This window comes from Nannospalax galili, unplaced genomic scaffold (assembly GCF_000622305.1).
Source record: "Nannospalax galili isolate Female #2095 unplaced genomic scaffold, S.galili_v1.0 scaffold1723, whole genome shotgun sequence".
Lineage (NCBI taxonomy): Eukaryota > Metazoa > Chordata > Mammalia > Rodentia > Spalacidae > Nannospalax > Nannospalax galili.
Window position 1 is genome coordinate 354,015 of NW_008349072.1, and position 14,983 is coordinate 368,997.

At 52.2% G+C, this 14,983-nt stretch overlaps 1 protein-coding gene across 3 annotated transcripts; it reads right to left on the bottom strand.

Moving 5' to 3' along the window:
* Positions 1-4,160: 4,160 nt before the first annotated feature.
* Positions 4,161-13,556, bottom strand: CUNH11orf24 (chromosome unknown C11orf24 homolog). Of its 3 annotated transcripts, XM_029569993.1 has the most exons (5): positions 13,423-13,556; positions 9,203-9,357; positions 6,439-6,608; positions 5,143-5,730; positions 4,161-5,088 (listed from the first exon to the last, which is right to left on the bottom strand). In XM_029569993.1, exons 3-5 carry the CDS (start codon positions 6,509-6,511, stop codon positions 4,457-4,459), a joined length of 1,293 nt encoding a protein of 430 aa, XP_029425853.1. In that variant the 5' UTR covers positions 6,512-6,608; positions 9,203-9,357; positions 13,423-13,556; the 3' UTR covers positions 4,161-4,456. The 3 variants fall into 3 exon arrangements, with proteins under 3 accessions (XP_029425853.1, XP_008844524.1, XP_029425852.1); XM_008846302.2 differs by having other exon boundaries at positions 4,161-5,730; XM_029569992.1 differs by having other exon boundaries at positions 4,161-5,730; positions 9,203-9,400; positions 13,423-13,540.
* Positions 13,557-14,983: the final 1,427 nt, after the last annotated feature.

Here is a 14,983-nt window from a genome sequence, read left to right on the forward strand (position 1 = left end):
GAGAAGGAAGAGGAAGGAAAGAAAAGTAGAAATAGTGAAGGGCCTGGGGGTTCAGCCTCCTCCACAGCCTTCTCACCAGGGTGTGAGTGTGATCCAGTCCAAGCCAGCCCCGCTGGCTCCTAGGGTGACCCAGTAGTCTCTGCACCCCTCCCTAGGGCAAGCAGACAGATCATTTACTCAGGAGATTGAAGTCTGGACTCCACCCTTCCTTCCCCTCCCTTCTCTTTTTAACTTTTCACCATGGAAATTTCCACAGAGAGAGAGAGACACGAGAGAGACAGAGACAGAGACAGACAGTGAGACAGAGACAACTAGAAACAGGTCCCTCCCCAGGAGCCTACTCCGGTCTTTGATGGGCCTCTCTGGTTATGTCTCCCTTCAACCACTTCTCTTTAGCCTTTTTTTTTTAAAAAAAAAAAAAAAAACAGGGTCTCCCTGTAGCCCCAGCTGACCTGGAACTTTCTATATAGACCAGGCTGGCCTTGATCTCATAGAGATTCACCTGTCTCTTTAACCTTAATTTTTTTTTTTTAAGAATTTAAAAAAATATATTATTGCCGGGCATGGTGGCGCATGCCTTTAATCCCAGCACTTGGGGGGCAGAGGCAGGCGGGTCTTCGTGAGTTCGAGGCCGGGCTGGTCTACATAATGAATTCCACGACAGCTGGGGCTATGGGGAGACCCTGTCTCAAAAAGACAAAAAAAAAATTTACATTTTTTTCTTTCTTTCTTACTCTGTGTGTATGTTTATACATACACAAGTGCACAGTGCTCATGTGGAGGTCAAGGGATGACCTGTGAGAGTCAATTCTTGCCCTGCAACATATAGGTACCTGGGGATCAAACTCTGGTCCTCAGGTTAGATGTGGCAAGTGCCTTACACACTGGGACACTGCATGGGCCACCCTTTAGCCTTTTAAAGTAATCTCAGTGTGTCTCTCCATCTGTAAACACATCCTCACAATAAAATAACTTTAAATTCTAAGCCTGGGCCTGGAGAGCTCATGCATGCCGCTCTTGCAGAGGACCTGGGTTCCATTCCCAGCACCCACATGGTGGTGAATAACTGGTAACTCCAGTTCGTTCGACGCCCTCTTCTGGCCTCCTTGGGCATTGCACAACAAAATAAATTCTAAGCCTAAAGACTTTATTCCTCTGCTTAAATTCCAGGGGCCGCGCTTCCTCTGTCACCTCGCAGTTTTTACCAGTCCTGGTCCTGACTGGTCCTTCCCCTCCCCACAGGTCACTTTCCTGGAGCCCCTATTTCCCTGGCTGGCCACGCAAGTTTCTAGTTCAAGTGTTTGGATCCCCCCCTCGTCTCCAATCCCAGTGGGAGGCCGGCCAGGGAACTGAGCATTAAGATCTGCATTCTGTTTTAAAAATATCCCCCTGGCTAAGTGCGGGATGAGCCGGGGGTGGGATGGGGGAGCCGGAAGACCGGCATCAGAGATAACGGCTACGCGGCAGCAGGAGGCTCTAGTTGCGGGCCACATAGTAACCGCTCACAAAGCACGCGCAAAGATGGTTGGCGTGCACATGGCTTGCCCCAAATGACCCCGAGCTGGCTGGTTCGGGGGCAGAAGCACAGGGTCACTATGTCGAGGGTGTTGCTGGCTCCCTGAACTAACTCCAGGCTGCCTGGGAGATGGGGCGGGAGTGAGTTTCAAGCACACATGACGTCATCCCCCCTAGAACAAGCTGGCACCCACTGGGGACAAGACCCTCGTGGGCTGAAAGCACCCACGAGGGGCAGCCGGGGTCAAGGCCAGCAGCAGAGAGGCTTCCTGGGTCCATAGGGTGGTGGGTCGGATGCGGAGAGGAGCTCGGCCAGCAGGGGGCACCCGGGAACCACCGCAGCAGCTGCCCAGGTGAGCCGGCGCCTGCTCCGTCCTCCCGGGAGCCGTTCACTTGGCTTTGGAGCGCCTTCCCTATGTGCTCAGACAGATCTGGACAGGCCGGGCACCTGCCATTCCAGACCTTTGTCTTTTTGTTTTTGGGACAGGGTTGTCACCATGTAGGCCTGCTGGCCTCTCACTCACAGATCTGCCTGCCTCTGCCTCCAGAGTGCTGGTGTTAAAGGCACCTTCAGCCACAGACCTCGAGACAGGCTCTTTGTTCAGAGTCCACTAGAGGGAGAAGAGCCTGGCCTTTCCCAAGGGAGAGGTTTGGGCAGGGACCAGGGTGACTGGCTTTGGGTTTTGAGGGGTGGAGGTGGATGGTTGGGCTGGGCCGGCCAGGGAGCTGTGGGCAGGCAGCTGATGGTTGGAGTGGACAAATTGTCTGGATTGTATTTGTGTCAGGGGTTCGACTCAAGGGTGAAGGACAGGTGTCTAGCTCAGGTAAGCCCTGATTTGATTAGGGACAGTGAGGCCCCTTAGAAACAAACACTCCTGGAGGCTGATGCTGGGCATCAGTTCTCTTGAGATGCATGGTTAGGGCAGGGAGACAGGCTGACTTGGACTCCTTCCTTGGGAGTGGTGGTAAGTGGCAGGGTCAGAGGCCCTGACCACTCTTCTTCCTATCCCTTCCCCAAAAGGAACAGGATGCCAATGTTTGAGAACACCTCTGAAATATGGCCTGTATGTGGCCAGAGCCCCTGGGGTGAGATTCCACCAGCCAAGGGGGGAGCCTGGCCCTAGTCCCCCTGGGGTAATGTTGGGCTGAGGAAAAGGTATGCTGCAAAGCCTGGATGCTCTACCCCAGGGGACAGAGCTGTGCTCTGGGAGCTTCTGAGCTGGCTGGAGCTCAGGTCAGTGAGGGAGACAAGCTAGGGGCTGGAACCAGCCAGAGCTCAAGGCACCACCTGACAGCAAACTTGCTCATGCAGCTTGGGTGTGTGGCAACTGCTCCTGAGGGAAAAGGGCCAGCTATGAGTGCAGACAACTGGCTCAAGGCAGCCAGCAGAGCAAGGAAGGCCAAACGCACTGCAGGGTGGGGCAGGTTAGAACCAAGTCCGCTGATCCCTTCTGCCCACCCTGGAGGCATCTGCAAATGGCTCACTTTGCTTTCTTACTACAGACCACCTGACAATCTTTTGGGATGAATTTATCCACCCAGCATCGCCCCCGGATAACACCTGTCCTGGACAAGGTCACAGCTACCCAGTCTTTCCAGATCGGGCCAGGTACCACACTGCCAGGCTGAACAGACATTTTCTCCATTTCCTAGATGAAACCAAGCTCTAGAACATTCCACAGCTGGCCCTAAGTTGGTAGCCATAGACCCAGCTTGCCCGGAGGTTCTGGCCACCAGTGGCCCACAGGCTCTTACTACATCAGGCATGTGGGCAGAGAAAGGCTGAAGGTCAAGGCTCAGCCTGGTAAATGGCACAGCTGAAGAGTGGGGATTCTAGAATCAGGGGTCAGGGCTGGGGTGTACACGGCTCAGTGGGAGTGTTTACCCAGAATGCAAAAGGGCCTGGGTTCTATTCTCAGCACTGCAAGAAGCAAACCCAGAAAACTTACAACCAGGACTGGCCTTTGGTAAGTGATGTACTTCTGTGGCCTCACCAAAAACAGGGGTTGTGGACATGCTGACCCGGTGGGGGAGGGCTTATACCTGCCACTGGCCTGTGCCTCTCTGGCTGCTGCTTGTGACAGGGACCTGAGCCAGAACCATCCGACTGAGGAGTAGGGATTGGGTCCAGGGTGACTGGGCAACAGGCTCCACTGTGCTGATCTTTGTGATAGCTGACTCACCACAACAGCTGAGCAGGGTCTCCAAGGTTCTGGCCTGGGTGGGTAGAGGCCAAGCTGGCAGGTTTATGGACTGTGCTTGATTTAACCCTTTCACACCCAAATCAAGCTCCAGGAGGCTTGGTACCCGACAGGTAGAGAAGCCAGCGCAAGGCACTGGCTGCGGCCTCCTGCTGAGTGCCTGGGTACCAGACAAGCCCAAGCCAGTGGCTTGAACACTGCAGACCTTCAGGGACTCACATCACATCAGACTTAGAAAAGCAAGCCCTGTCAGGCACCTCAAAGGCTGCACACTTTTAACTGTGTCCTTGGGTAAACTTCTCTTTGAGGGACTGCGTACCCTTACAAGTGGGAGAAAGGGGGAAAGACAGACACAGTGACATTCAGCCACATGCAGGAATGAACTGGTACCACTTTCACTACCTGGGGTCGACTGTGACCAAGGGCAGGACACAGACTCACACGTGCTGGCTGCAGGGCGGTCACTGCTTTTAATTCTGGTCAAGATTCCACATGCCAGGGGCCATGTGGGCCAGAGACCCACCCCCCTCCACACCCACAGAATCCCCCGCTGCTCCGGTATACATGATCATTTACAAAAATAAATATGAAAAAGCAGCAACTCTTTCATGATGGTAGAATTGATCTGGTGGCAATTAAATGTGTCTAAGCATCTAGCATGGCTCTGAAATTGCACCATAGGGATCTGGAAGCACTTGGTTCAGTCTGAGGCAAAATGGAGGCCCTGGAAGAGGCTGGCCTCACATCTCAGAGTCAGCATACATGCCATTGATAAGGTAGTCCACCTGTGTGTAATCCCTCTTCTTGTAGCTTTCATAAGCTTGCAGGGCAAACAACACCAGGACCGTGATGAAGAGGGTCACCCCTAGTACAAGCACCGCCAGGAGGAATGTTCTGTTCACCAAGGATGGGGTCAGGGGCTCAGTGGTGACTACTACATACTGGTCTTGGGTGCTGAGTTGGCACAAGTCTGTGGCTGGCACCTGAGGTTCCCCTGAGCTCTTAGGTGGGGGCCCAGCGGAGGCAGTACCAGGTGTGGCTTTGGTCTCTACCGGCTCTGGTGTCTGGGACAACGTACCTGGCCCACCAGTGTCCTGTAGAGGTGACGTAGGACTTGGCTGTGTGGTGGGGGCTGTGGACTCCACTTCAGGGGCCAGACTGGTGGGAGGCGCTGGTGTGCTGGCAGTTGGCTCCTTAGTTTGTGCCTGGGTGGTGGTCACCACTGCCGTGGACACCGAAACCAAAGAGGTGGTGGTGTTGGAGGAGCTGAGTGTGGACCTCTCTGTTGTGCTTTGTGCTGGCTGGTCTGTTTTCACTTGAATGGTGGGATGCTGTGTTTGGGGCCCTGTGGTGGGATGCTGTGTTTGGGGCCCTGTAGTGGGATGCTGTGTTTGGGGCCCTGTGGTGGGATGTTGTGTTTGGGGCCCTGTGGTGGGATGTTGTGTTTGGGGCCCTGTGGTGGGTGTGGGTCCCGTGGCAGGTGTGGGCCCTGTGGTGGGTTTGGGTCCTGTGGTGGGTATGGGCCCCATGGTAGGTTTGGGGCTCACGGTGGACGTGTTAGTGGGTGTGTTTTCCACAGGGCTCAGGGCACTTCTCGGGCTGCTCCTGTTTGCAGTAGTCTCAGCCGTGGTCTGAACAGGTGGGCTCGCTGTTGCCACCACCGCTGTTCTTGATGATGTATTGACATCTGTATGTGGCACTTGTACATGGGGTATGCTGAGGGAAGGAGGCCCAACAGTGGGGCTGGGTGGGGTCTGTCCTGTGGACGTGGGGCCTGGCGACGCGGGTGGTACAGGAGTTCTGGGGGTGGCATCATGTACCGTCGTTGCTGGAGTGGTCACATTCGTCCTGTGTGTTGTCACCTCTGTTGTGACTACGGTGGAGTTCAGGCTGGCTGTCGAAGTCCCTTTGGTCAGAGCAAGTGTCACCATGGCCGTTTTCTCGGCCGTTGTATTAGCAACTCTTTTAACTGCACCCTTGGGTATAGTTCTCTTGACTTTAGGGACTGAGTATGCTTAAAACAGAAAAGAGGGAGAGAGACACAATTGCTTTCAGCTGTCTGCAGGGATGACCCAGGGCCACTTTCACTACCTGGGGCTGGCTCTGTGGCATGGCCTCCACACCCACCGCTCAGGGCATCGATGGAGGTGACCTGTGAACCATGTGCCTCCTCTCCTCCCCTCCCCAGGGGACAGCAGATTGCTGAGAAGCCCTTGGGTCAAGAACTCCCTTGCATTTTCCAAACCCAAACTTGTGGGGCCTTCACAGATTCACTATTGGATTCAATCCCCAAAACATCGAACCAGAAGCCTCACATTATGGGTGTGATTGGCCAATGAAACAAAGCAAACCCTAAACCACTGCACACAGTAGGGCTGCAAAATATTCCCATTCAAAAACAGTCCTGGGCTCAGGGATGAACTTGGCCAAAGGAATGAGTGGAGAGGAGCCGAACCCCGCAGAGCAGGTACAAACTACATGGCAGACATGCACCTAAGGAACCCCAGGACAAACATGCGATTACAGAAGACGAGCTCCTCTGCAAGCCAAGCAGGTGACCCCTGCAGATCTCTGCTGCCCGGTCCCACTGGACCTGCACTGCTCCACCCTGAGGCTGACGGACAGCCCATGCCATTCCTGCAGCAGGTCTCTGCCTCTCCCGCACAGGGAATCCCGGGGCTCTGGGGCTCCTATGGGCCTGCCCAGCAGTCTTCACACTTACAAGACACAGATGCCACCTGACTTCCAGATAAGGGCAAGGAAGAAATCCAAAGCAGCATCAGGGCTGTCCACATCTTGGAGTGAGCTGGGAGCAGGGCTACTGGTCCCTGAGCCTCCCCGCAGGCCAGCCCCTCAGGCTGTCAATGGTTCCCTTCTGCTTGGCTCTGGGATCTGGGGTAGAGAAAGTACATTAGTCAGAGGTGTTTGTAAAGCAGCACACAGCCTCCCTGAGATCTGGGGTTCTACTGTGAAGGGTCTGCAGGCTCCACAGCGCAAGTTAAGCACAGTGAGCAGACGGGGCCAGCAGCCAAGAAGAGCGCAGCTCAGAGAAACCATGGCAGCAATGCCGACCTGCCCGAGTCTTGCCTCCCACTGGCTGAAGCACTTGGCCTGACTCACTTTCCTACCCCAGAAGCTAGAGGTAGAGAGGGCAGGAGCGAGCCAAGTCTTGGGCATGCGACAGGGTTAAAACCTTCTCATGCCCTCTGAGACTGGATGAATCTTCCTCCCTGACTTATTCCATGATCTGCAGGGCATAAGCCAGGCCTAAATGCAGTGCACCCTGAACAACTGACCATGGCTTTCACATAAGACACCATCATCTATCCTCCCATCCATCCATCCACACACCCATCCATCCACTATTCCATCCAACAACCCACCCACTCATGCATCCATCTATCCACGCACCTACCTAACCATCCATCTAACCATCCATCTAACCATCCATCTAACCATCCATCCATCCATCCATCCATCCATCCATCCATCCATGTACCCATCTGTCTACCAATTCATCCATCTGTCATACAACCCATAAAACCATGCATCCTTCCACACATTATTCCTTCCATCTATCATCCATCCATCATCATCCATCATCTATCATCCATCTATCCATCACCCATCTAGCCATCATCTGTCCATTATCCATCCATCCATCCATCATCCATCCATCACCCATCTATCCATCATCCATCCATCCGTCCATCTGTCACTCATCCATCCATCATCCATCCATCCGTCCATCCGTCACTCATCCATCCATCATCCATTCATCATCCATTATCTGTCCATTATCCATCCATCCATCATCTGTCCATCCATCATCCATCCATCAATTCATCCATCCATCCATTCATCCAATATTTGCTGGGTGTCTAGTCATGTGCCAGTAATGCATTTAGGACAAAAAGATGCGACACAGGCCTCTTGGAGAGGGAGGGACTGTAGTCTAGCTGGCACAAGCACCGTGGGGGTGGCTAGGAAGCAGGAAGGAAACAGTCTCTGGGCTGTGCCTCTCGGTGGAGGTTTGGAGAGTGGCTAGGCAAGGCTGGCAGGACAGGCAGCCCCAAGGACTTAAAAGGACACTGAATGCGGGTGAGGGGCCTTACTGAGTTGTGTAAAGATGACATGAGGTTGCTCAGGCAAACACCCAGCACAGTGCCCCGCTCAGCCATCAGCCCACCCCAAGAAGCAACTTCCATCCTTGCCCGGCACTCAAGCAACCCCATGAAGGGGGTGGCCAGGGTGGAGGCTGGGTGACCTGGGTGGAGGCTGGGTGACCTGGGTGGAGGCTGGGTGGCCAGAGTGGAGGCTGGGTGGCCAGGGTGGAGGCTGGGTGACCTGGGTGGAGGCTGGGTAGCTAGAGTGGAGGCTGGGTGACCAGGGTGGAGGCTGGGTGGCCAGAGTGGAGGCTGGGTGGCCAGGATGGAGGCTGGGTGGCCAGGGTGGAGGCTGGGTGACCTGGGTGGAGGCTGGGTGGCCAGGATGGAGGCTGGGTAGCCAGGGTGGAGGCTGGGTGACCAGGGTGGAGGCTGGGTGACCAGGGTGGAGGCTGGGTGGCCAGGGTGGACACTGGGTGGCCAGGATAGAGGCTGGGTGGCCCGAGTGCACAAATCCTCCTGGGAGACTGGAATACTCCAGGAGGCGTCTAACCCTTGCCAAGAGTTGGTAACTTTTTGTAGTTTTTAAATTGCACTTTCCCTCTAAAACAGTCACAAGGGCTCTTGTGTCTTAGGTGCGTAGGAAAGTGACCCACTCTAACAAACTGCCACACTTACTCTTACTTTCTAGGGTACAAGAGACATTCTTTGTTCTTAGAGAAAACAAGCGGGGCAGGTGTTATTAAGAAGGTGCAGGAACAACATCCTGACAGGGAAGAATGAAACCTGGAAGGTTTCGGCATAAAGAACTCGTGCTTAGCTGTGAGCCCAGGCAAGGCCACTGCACCACAGTAAACGCAGGCATTTCTCTGACCACTCACATCTGCCGATACACTTACGATGCCAGCACCAGGCACAGGATGCTCCCCGTGCCTTAGCTTTAGACTGATGGTAAGTTGGAGATGGAAAGATGTGACGGGCATTTCTAGTGAGGGGAGGGGGACTTAGCTTCCTGAACATACCCCAGGCCTTAGTATCTCATCCACGGCCAGGCAAACATTTTTGGTAAAGGGTCAGACAGCCACTATTTCAGACATGCTGCATCCCAGTGACTCAGTCCTCCACTGTAGCGCAGAGGCAGCTGTGGGTGTCAATGGCTGAGTTCCAATAAAACGTCATTCACACAGCGGGCAGCCCACAAGCTGTTTTCACCACCTGCAGCCCCAGCACTGCTGCCCACATCAGGGCTGCTATATCAGCTAAGTCTGGGAGAGGCTGACGAGGTGCCTTTCTGCTGACCTGCAACATCCCCACACCACCCCAAGGCCAGTTCTAGGTTCCCTGTCTGGTCCCCAAACAAGCAAGGACTGGGCCACTCACCAGAGACAGCTGCTCAGTGCATGCTCGGAGGCCAGGCCGTCTTTCTCCTTGGGGAGCTGTGGGTCTGGCATTGTGTACTGGCCACATGAAGTCTGGCTTTACAGGTGAGCACAGCTTGGCAGGGCCCTCCCAGGCCATGGCATGCGTTGAGACACCTGTAGGACAAAGGCAGATACTCCTCTGTGGTGACAGATGCATCTAGGGTTGAAACAGTGTTATCCCTCCTTAGGAAGAGCTCGGGACAAACGTCCAGTGAGGAGATCCCATAAGGAGCATACTGAGCAGTTCAGTGCAGGGAAAGGACAGGAATCAGAGTTGTCAATGGCACTTCGGATGCTGTAGCTCCCACACACGGAATTGATTCTAAGGAAGTCACTGGACAGCAGACCAAAGATGGAGGTCTCGATAGCACACACCTGTAATCTCAGTGCTAGGGAGGTGGAGGCACGAAGATCAAGAGCTCAGGAGCAGCCTTGGCTACACAGTTCCAGGTCAGCCTGGACTATATGAAGCCTTAACTCAGAACACAAACGGGGCTGTTTGTTGGCTCAGTGGGTGAAGGGTTTACTGTGCAAGCTTGAGGAACTGAGTTTGAATCCCAGCACCCACACAAAAGCTGGGTGTGGCAACATGCGCCTGGAACCCCAGTGCTGGGGAACAGAGATAGCGGGACGCCGGGGGGTTTGTTGGCCAGCCTGTTTGGCTGATTCAGCAAACTCCAGATTCAGTGCGAGACTGTCTAAAAACTAAGGTGGAAAAGCAGCTGAAGAAGACATCTCGGTGTCAGCCGATGGCCTCAAATACAAATGCATACACCACGCACACATACACGAGGGCGAGCTACAAAGATATACACCACGGTATTATGTACAGTAGCAAAAATCTGGAACTAATTCTGTAAATTTGGTCCCATTCAGAGCTAAACTACTACTGAAGGTGTTAAAATTAAATATATGTTTGTATTTACAGACACGCATCCTGAAGTAAGTAATGATGATTATCCTTGAGGAATGGATTTGTGATTATCTGTTATTTTACAGGACGTACCACTCTGGGGACACATTTCTGAAAGGCTCCAAAGAAAGAAAACAGCCCATTTCTTTCCAATTCCTGCAGCTCATAGGCAGGCTGGCCGGAGCAGCCCCACTCGGTACAATTTCACATGGAGGTTTTTTTTTTATTATTTTTTAAATTGTTTTGTGTGCATGTGTCTGTATGTGTATGTGAGTGCACACATGCTACTGTGTGTGTGTGGAAGTCAAAGAACAACTTTCAGGAGTTGGTTCTCTCCTTCCACCATGTGGGTTCTGGGGACTGAACTCAGGTTGTAAGCCTTGGCAGCAAGCACCCTTACCCACTGAGCCATCTTGCCAGCCCATACATGAATTTTTTTTTTTTTTTTACTAATCTTGAGAAATGATATGATTTATCTATTAGAAAATCCACTTTTCTAAGCGGTAACTAAAACTTAGAATCAAGGAGTACAGCTGTAATACAAAGACATTAGGCAGACAAGTCTCACATGGATCAATTTTTGTTTTTGAGACAAGGTCTCACACTATAGCCTAGACTGGCTTGAAACTCATTATGTAGCCCAGGCTGGCCTCAAATTTACAGCAATCCTCCTGGTTCATCATCCCAAATGCTGAGATTACAGGTGTGAGCCACTAGGCCTGGCTTTCCCTGGTGAGTATTTAATGTGACAGGACAGAAGCAGGAGATGGGGATGGACAGACAGGGTGACAAATGGCAGTAGATGGTGGCAGACAGACGGCAGCAGTGATGGACACACAACAGTTGACAGTGACACCTGGGATCACTACAGACCTGCTCTCTAAACAAATGTGCAAGGATGCACATAACATGTGTATCTGTGAGAAATCACATAGTACACACATGTATGCATGAACACACACACACACACACACACACACAGAGCAGCTCCACAAGACTATCTCTGAAACACTCCACAAATTTCTCAGAAAACTTTGCCATGTACCACCCTGCTTATTTTGGGAGTCATACCCACAGAAGCAGGAATCAGCCGGGGAGTCAAGAAGGCCCTGTCTACTGTGACTTCATCGCTCTGGTATGGTCCGGCCTCCACTTTCCAAGAGTAGTCTGTGTCAAGATGCTAAGAAAGGCTGGTGACACACACTTGTAATTCCAGCACTGGGAGGCAGAGGCAGAGGCTCACCTCCAAGTTCAAGTCCAGCCTGGGCTACAGAACAAGACACTGTCCCAACAACAAAACCACAGTTGGGGGCTACACTAATCCTTACAAGTTGACTCATAATGAACAAAGCATTAGCGTGATTTAAAATAAGTTTCGCCTGCAAGGACTTGAAGGAGCTTTAAGTACTAGCTTTCAGAATTGTCATAATCTGTGGAGAGAGCCAGGCACAGCAGTGTACGCCTGTAATTCCAGTACTCCAGAGGTACAGGCGGGAGAGCCAAAAGTTCTAGGCCAGCCTGATCTATATAACAAGTACTGTGTCAGCCATGGCAATGTAGTGAGACCTCCTCTTTAAGAAACAAAGAGGGGCTCAGTGGCAAAGAGCTGGCTGCTCTTGCAGAGGACCTGGGTTCGGTTCCCAGCATTCACACGGGTGCACATAATAGATGCAGGTAATACACTCATACGCATAAAATAAAAAAATAACAAAATTTTAAAAAAAACAAAAAAGGAAAAAGGAAGGAAACAGTATTGGGGCTGGAGAGATGGCTCAGCGGTTAAGAGCACTGGCTGTACGATCATGTGGATCAGAGTTCAGATCTCAGCACCCACATAAACAAGCCAGGCATCCCACAACGGGTGCGCTCACATATATGCAGGCAATACACTCATACACATAAAATAAAAATAATAAATAAAATATTTTAAAAATAAATAAATATATTTTTAAAAATTACTGTTAAGTCAGAGACTAGAAAAGACAGAAAGATAGGAGGTTAGGTTGGTCCTGAAAGTCTCCCCTTTGGGAATCAGCTCCCCACAAGATCTACAAGGGAGGAGCAGGCCACCTTCAGTCAGATGACACAAGAAAGACCCGATCCAATGTTCCAGGTGCCCATCTGCCACATGGACACGTCCCTTAGACCACAGGGCAATGTCTATATATACAAGACTTTAAGGCTGTGTTTCCTGAGTTGTGCCTACCAAAGTTCATCCAGGTGACGTGTCCCTGAGATCGTGTCCCAAAGCATCAACTTTATTCCATCTCGGCCATGACTTTGGGATGCTTCCCAACACCTCTGGCCTTTCATTTCTTGTGTTCCCAACCTTGGCGTGAATTTTAATTTCTTAATGATCTGTGGTACGTAAGATGCCATATATATACACAAACACACATATATATATAAAACAAGGTACATAAAACTAAAATTCAACTTGGTGAATTTTTTTTCCTGACATACACAGATGCAACACGAAAAGTCCAGACTTGATTTATAAGCAGGAACATGGCCCCAGTCCCTAGTCCAAACTGGGGGAGCCACGCATACATAGCAGTAGAGACTGGGAAAGTTGGTCCAGGACAAACAGTCACCTAATCCCCAACACGTCACCTGGCTGGACTTTGGTAGAAGGAGCTCAGGGAACACAGACCCACAGTCCTGTATACATAGAGTTTGCCGTGTGGTCTAAAGGATGTGTCCATGTGGCAGACGGGCGCCTGGAACATTAGATTACCATCTTAATTACATTGCTTACCTCCAGATTTCTTAAGTTCTGGTCTCATTAATAAATGCCAAAGGTCTGGTTGTTTTTGGTGGCACTGCCTGTCGCTTTGACATTTCGCTATTAGGCAGGTCCAATATACAAATGGAAAAATCTGCATTTTAAATACTTTCCTCGCTAGTTTTATCGAAATTTTTAGAGCTGCTTCCTGGGGGTGGGGTGTAATTAATGCATTCTTAGAGTCGGACTTGAAAGCACCGCGTTTCTCCCATCAAACCCAGTGGCTGCCAATTCCTGGAACCAGCCTAATAGTTACGCGCACATGCACAAGGCGAAGCATGCGACAGACGAGGAGGCTGGAAAATCGGGACGTGACCCCCAGTCCCAGGGGCGCTGCCCGGGTCAACTCTGTTAGGAGTGTCCACCTCCGCACTGCAGCCCACGCGCGCTCCTCCCGGGCGCTGTCCCCCCTCCCGGCCGGATCCCGGTGCACCCGCCCTCCCCACCCCGGTTCTCCTCCGCGCAGCAGCGGGCCGCTTACCCGGGCGCCGCAGGCCCCTTGCACCGCAGCGCAGCCGCCTCGGCCCGGCCGGGAGACGTGGCCCGGGCGCAGCCAGCTCCACCCAGCCGGGCAGCGGCTCGCCAGGCCCCGCCCGGACCGCACCCGGAAGTGACGTCGCAACGGGCGTGGCCCGCAGGCTGCTCGTGGGGCGTGGTTTGTTTGTGCCCCGCCTCCGAGGTGGCCCACGTGCGCGGAAGGAGCTCTTTAGAGCTGGTCTCTAGCGGAAGTGGGTGCTTCCCGGGTTGGGTAGTTGCCGTGCACCCAGTATTTTCTAGAAACACGGAGCGTGCCGGGATGGTGCCCGGCCTGGGCCGGCGGTGGCTCGGGGAGGCAGATGAGGGCCGTGGGCGGGTCCCGCCTGCCCAGTACCCTAGTCCTTCCCGTAGCAAACAGGGATGGCGTCTGAGCCTCAGCACCCCACCACAGGGGTCGTGCACGGACCTAATTCTACCAGAAGAGCTTCGCCCCCATTTCACAGGCTCAGAAACTGAGGCTCACAAAGGGCTTTGGACTTTTCTTTTGTCTTTTTGAGACAGGTCTTCCTGTAGCCCCAGCTGTCCTGGAACTCACTATGTAGACCAGGCTGGCCTTGAACTCACAAAGATCCGCCTGCCTCTGCCTCTGGGATTAAAGGCGTTCGCCACCACACCCGGCTTTGGACTTTTTAATATATCTGTATTTCCTGCATGCATGTAAGTGCACCCGTGTCGTGCAATGCCCACAGATGTTAGGGGATCCGAAAAGGGCCTCAGATCCCCTGGAACAGGAGTTACGGCCTCCATATGGGTGCTGGAATTCGAACCTGAGTCCTCTGCAAGAGCAGCCAGTGCTCCCAACTGCTGAGCCATCTCTCTAGCCCCATCTTTTATTTTTTAAAGACTTGTTTTCTTCTTGTGTGTGTGCCTGTTTGTGGGTACTATGTGGGTTCAGGGACTAGAGGCATTGAATGTCCTGGAGCTGGAGTTACAGGCAGTTGTGAACCTACCAATGTGGGGTGCTGGGAACTGAACTAGGATCCTCTGCAAGAGCAGTACTTGCTCTTAAACGCGAAGTCGTCCATCTCTCCAGCCTCATCTCTTTCATTAAAAGGCGCAGTCAAGTCATTACAGTAAGAACTCTATAGCTCACAAAGCCTAAAATATTTATTTCCTGGCCCTTTACAGGAAATGGCCACTGATGGTCAGTCTAGAGTATTACCAGGGTGTGAGTTTCAGAGGACAGCAGAAATATATCTAGTCAAAATGGTCTGGTATACAGGGAATTCATTTTCTCGTATGGAGGTCTAGCACCTGTAAACCAAGAAATTTTATTTTTAAATTGTATTTATTTGTGTGTACGTTTTCATGTACCATGTGGAGGCCAGAGGATGAGGATAACGTTTTTAAAAATTGTTTTTATTTACCTCATGTGTGTGTCTGTGTTTGTGCTCCCATGTGTGGGTACTCACAGGGGCTGGAATCTGGAATAAATGTTTCTGAGCTGCCTGGCATGGGTTCTGGAAACTGAACTCAGGTCCTCTGCAAGAACAGTACACTCAACC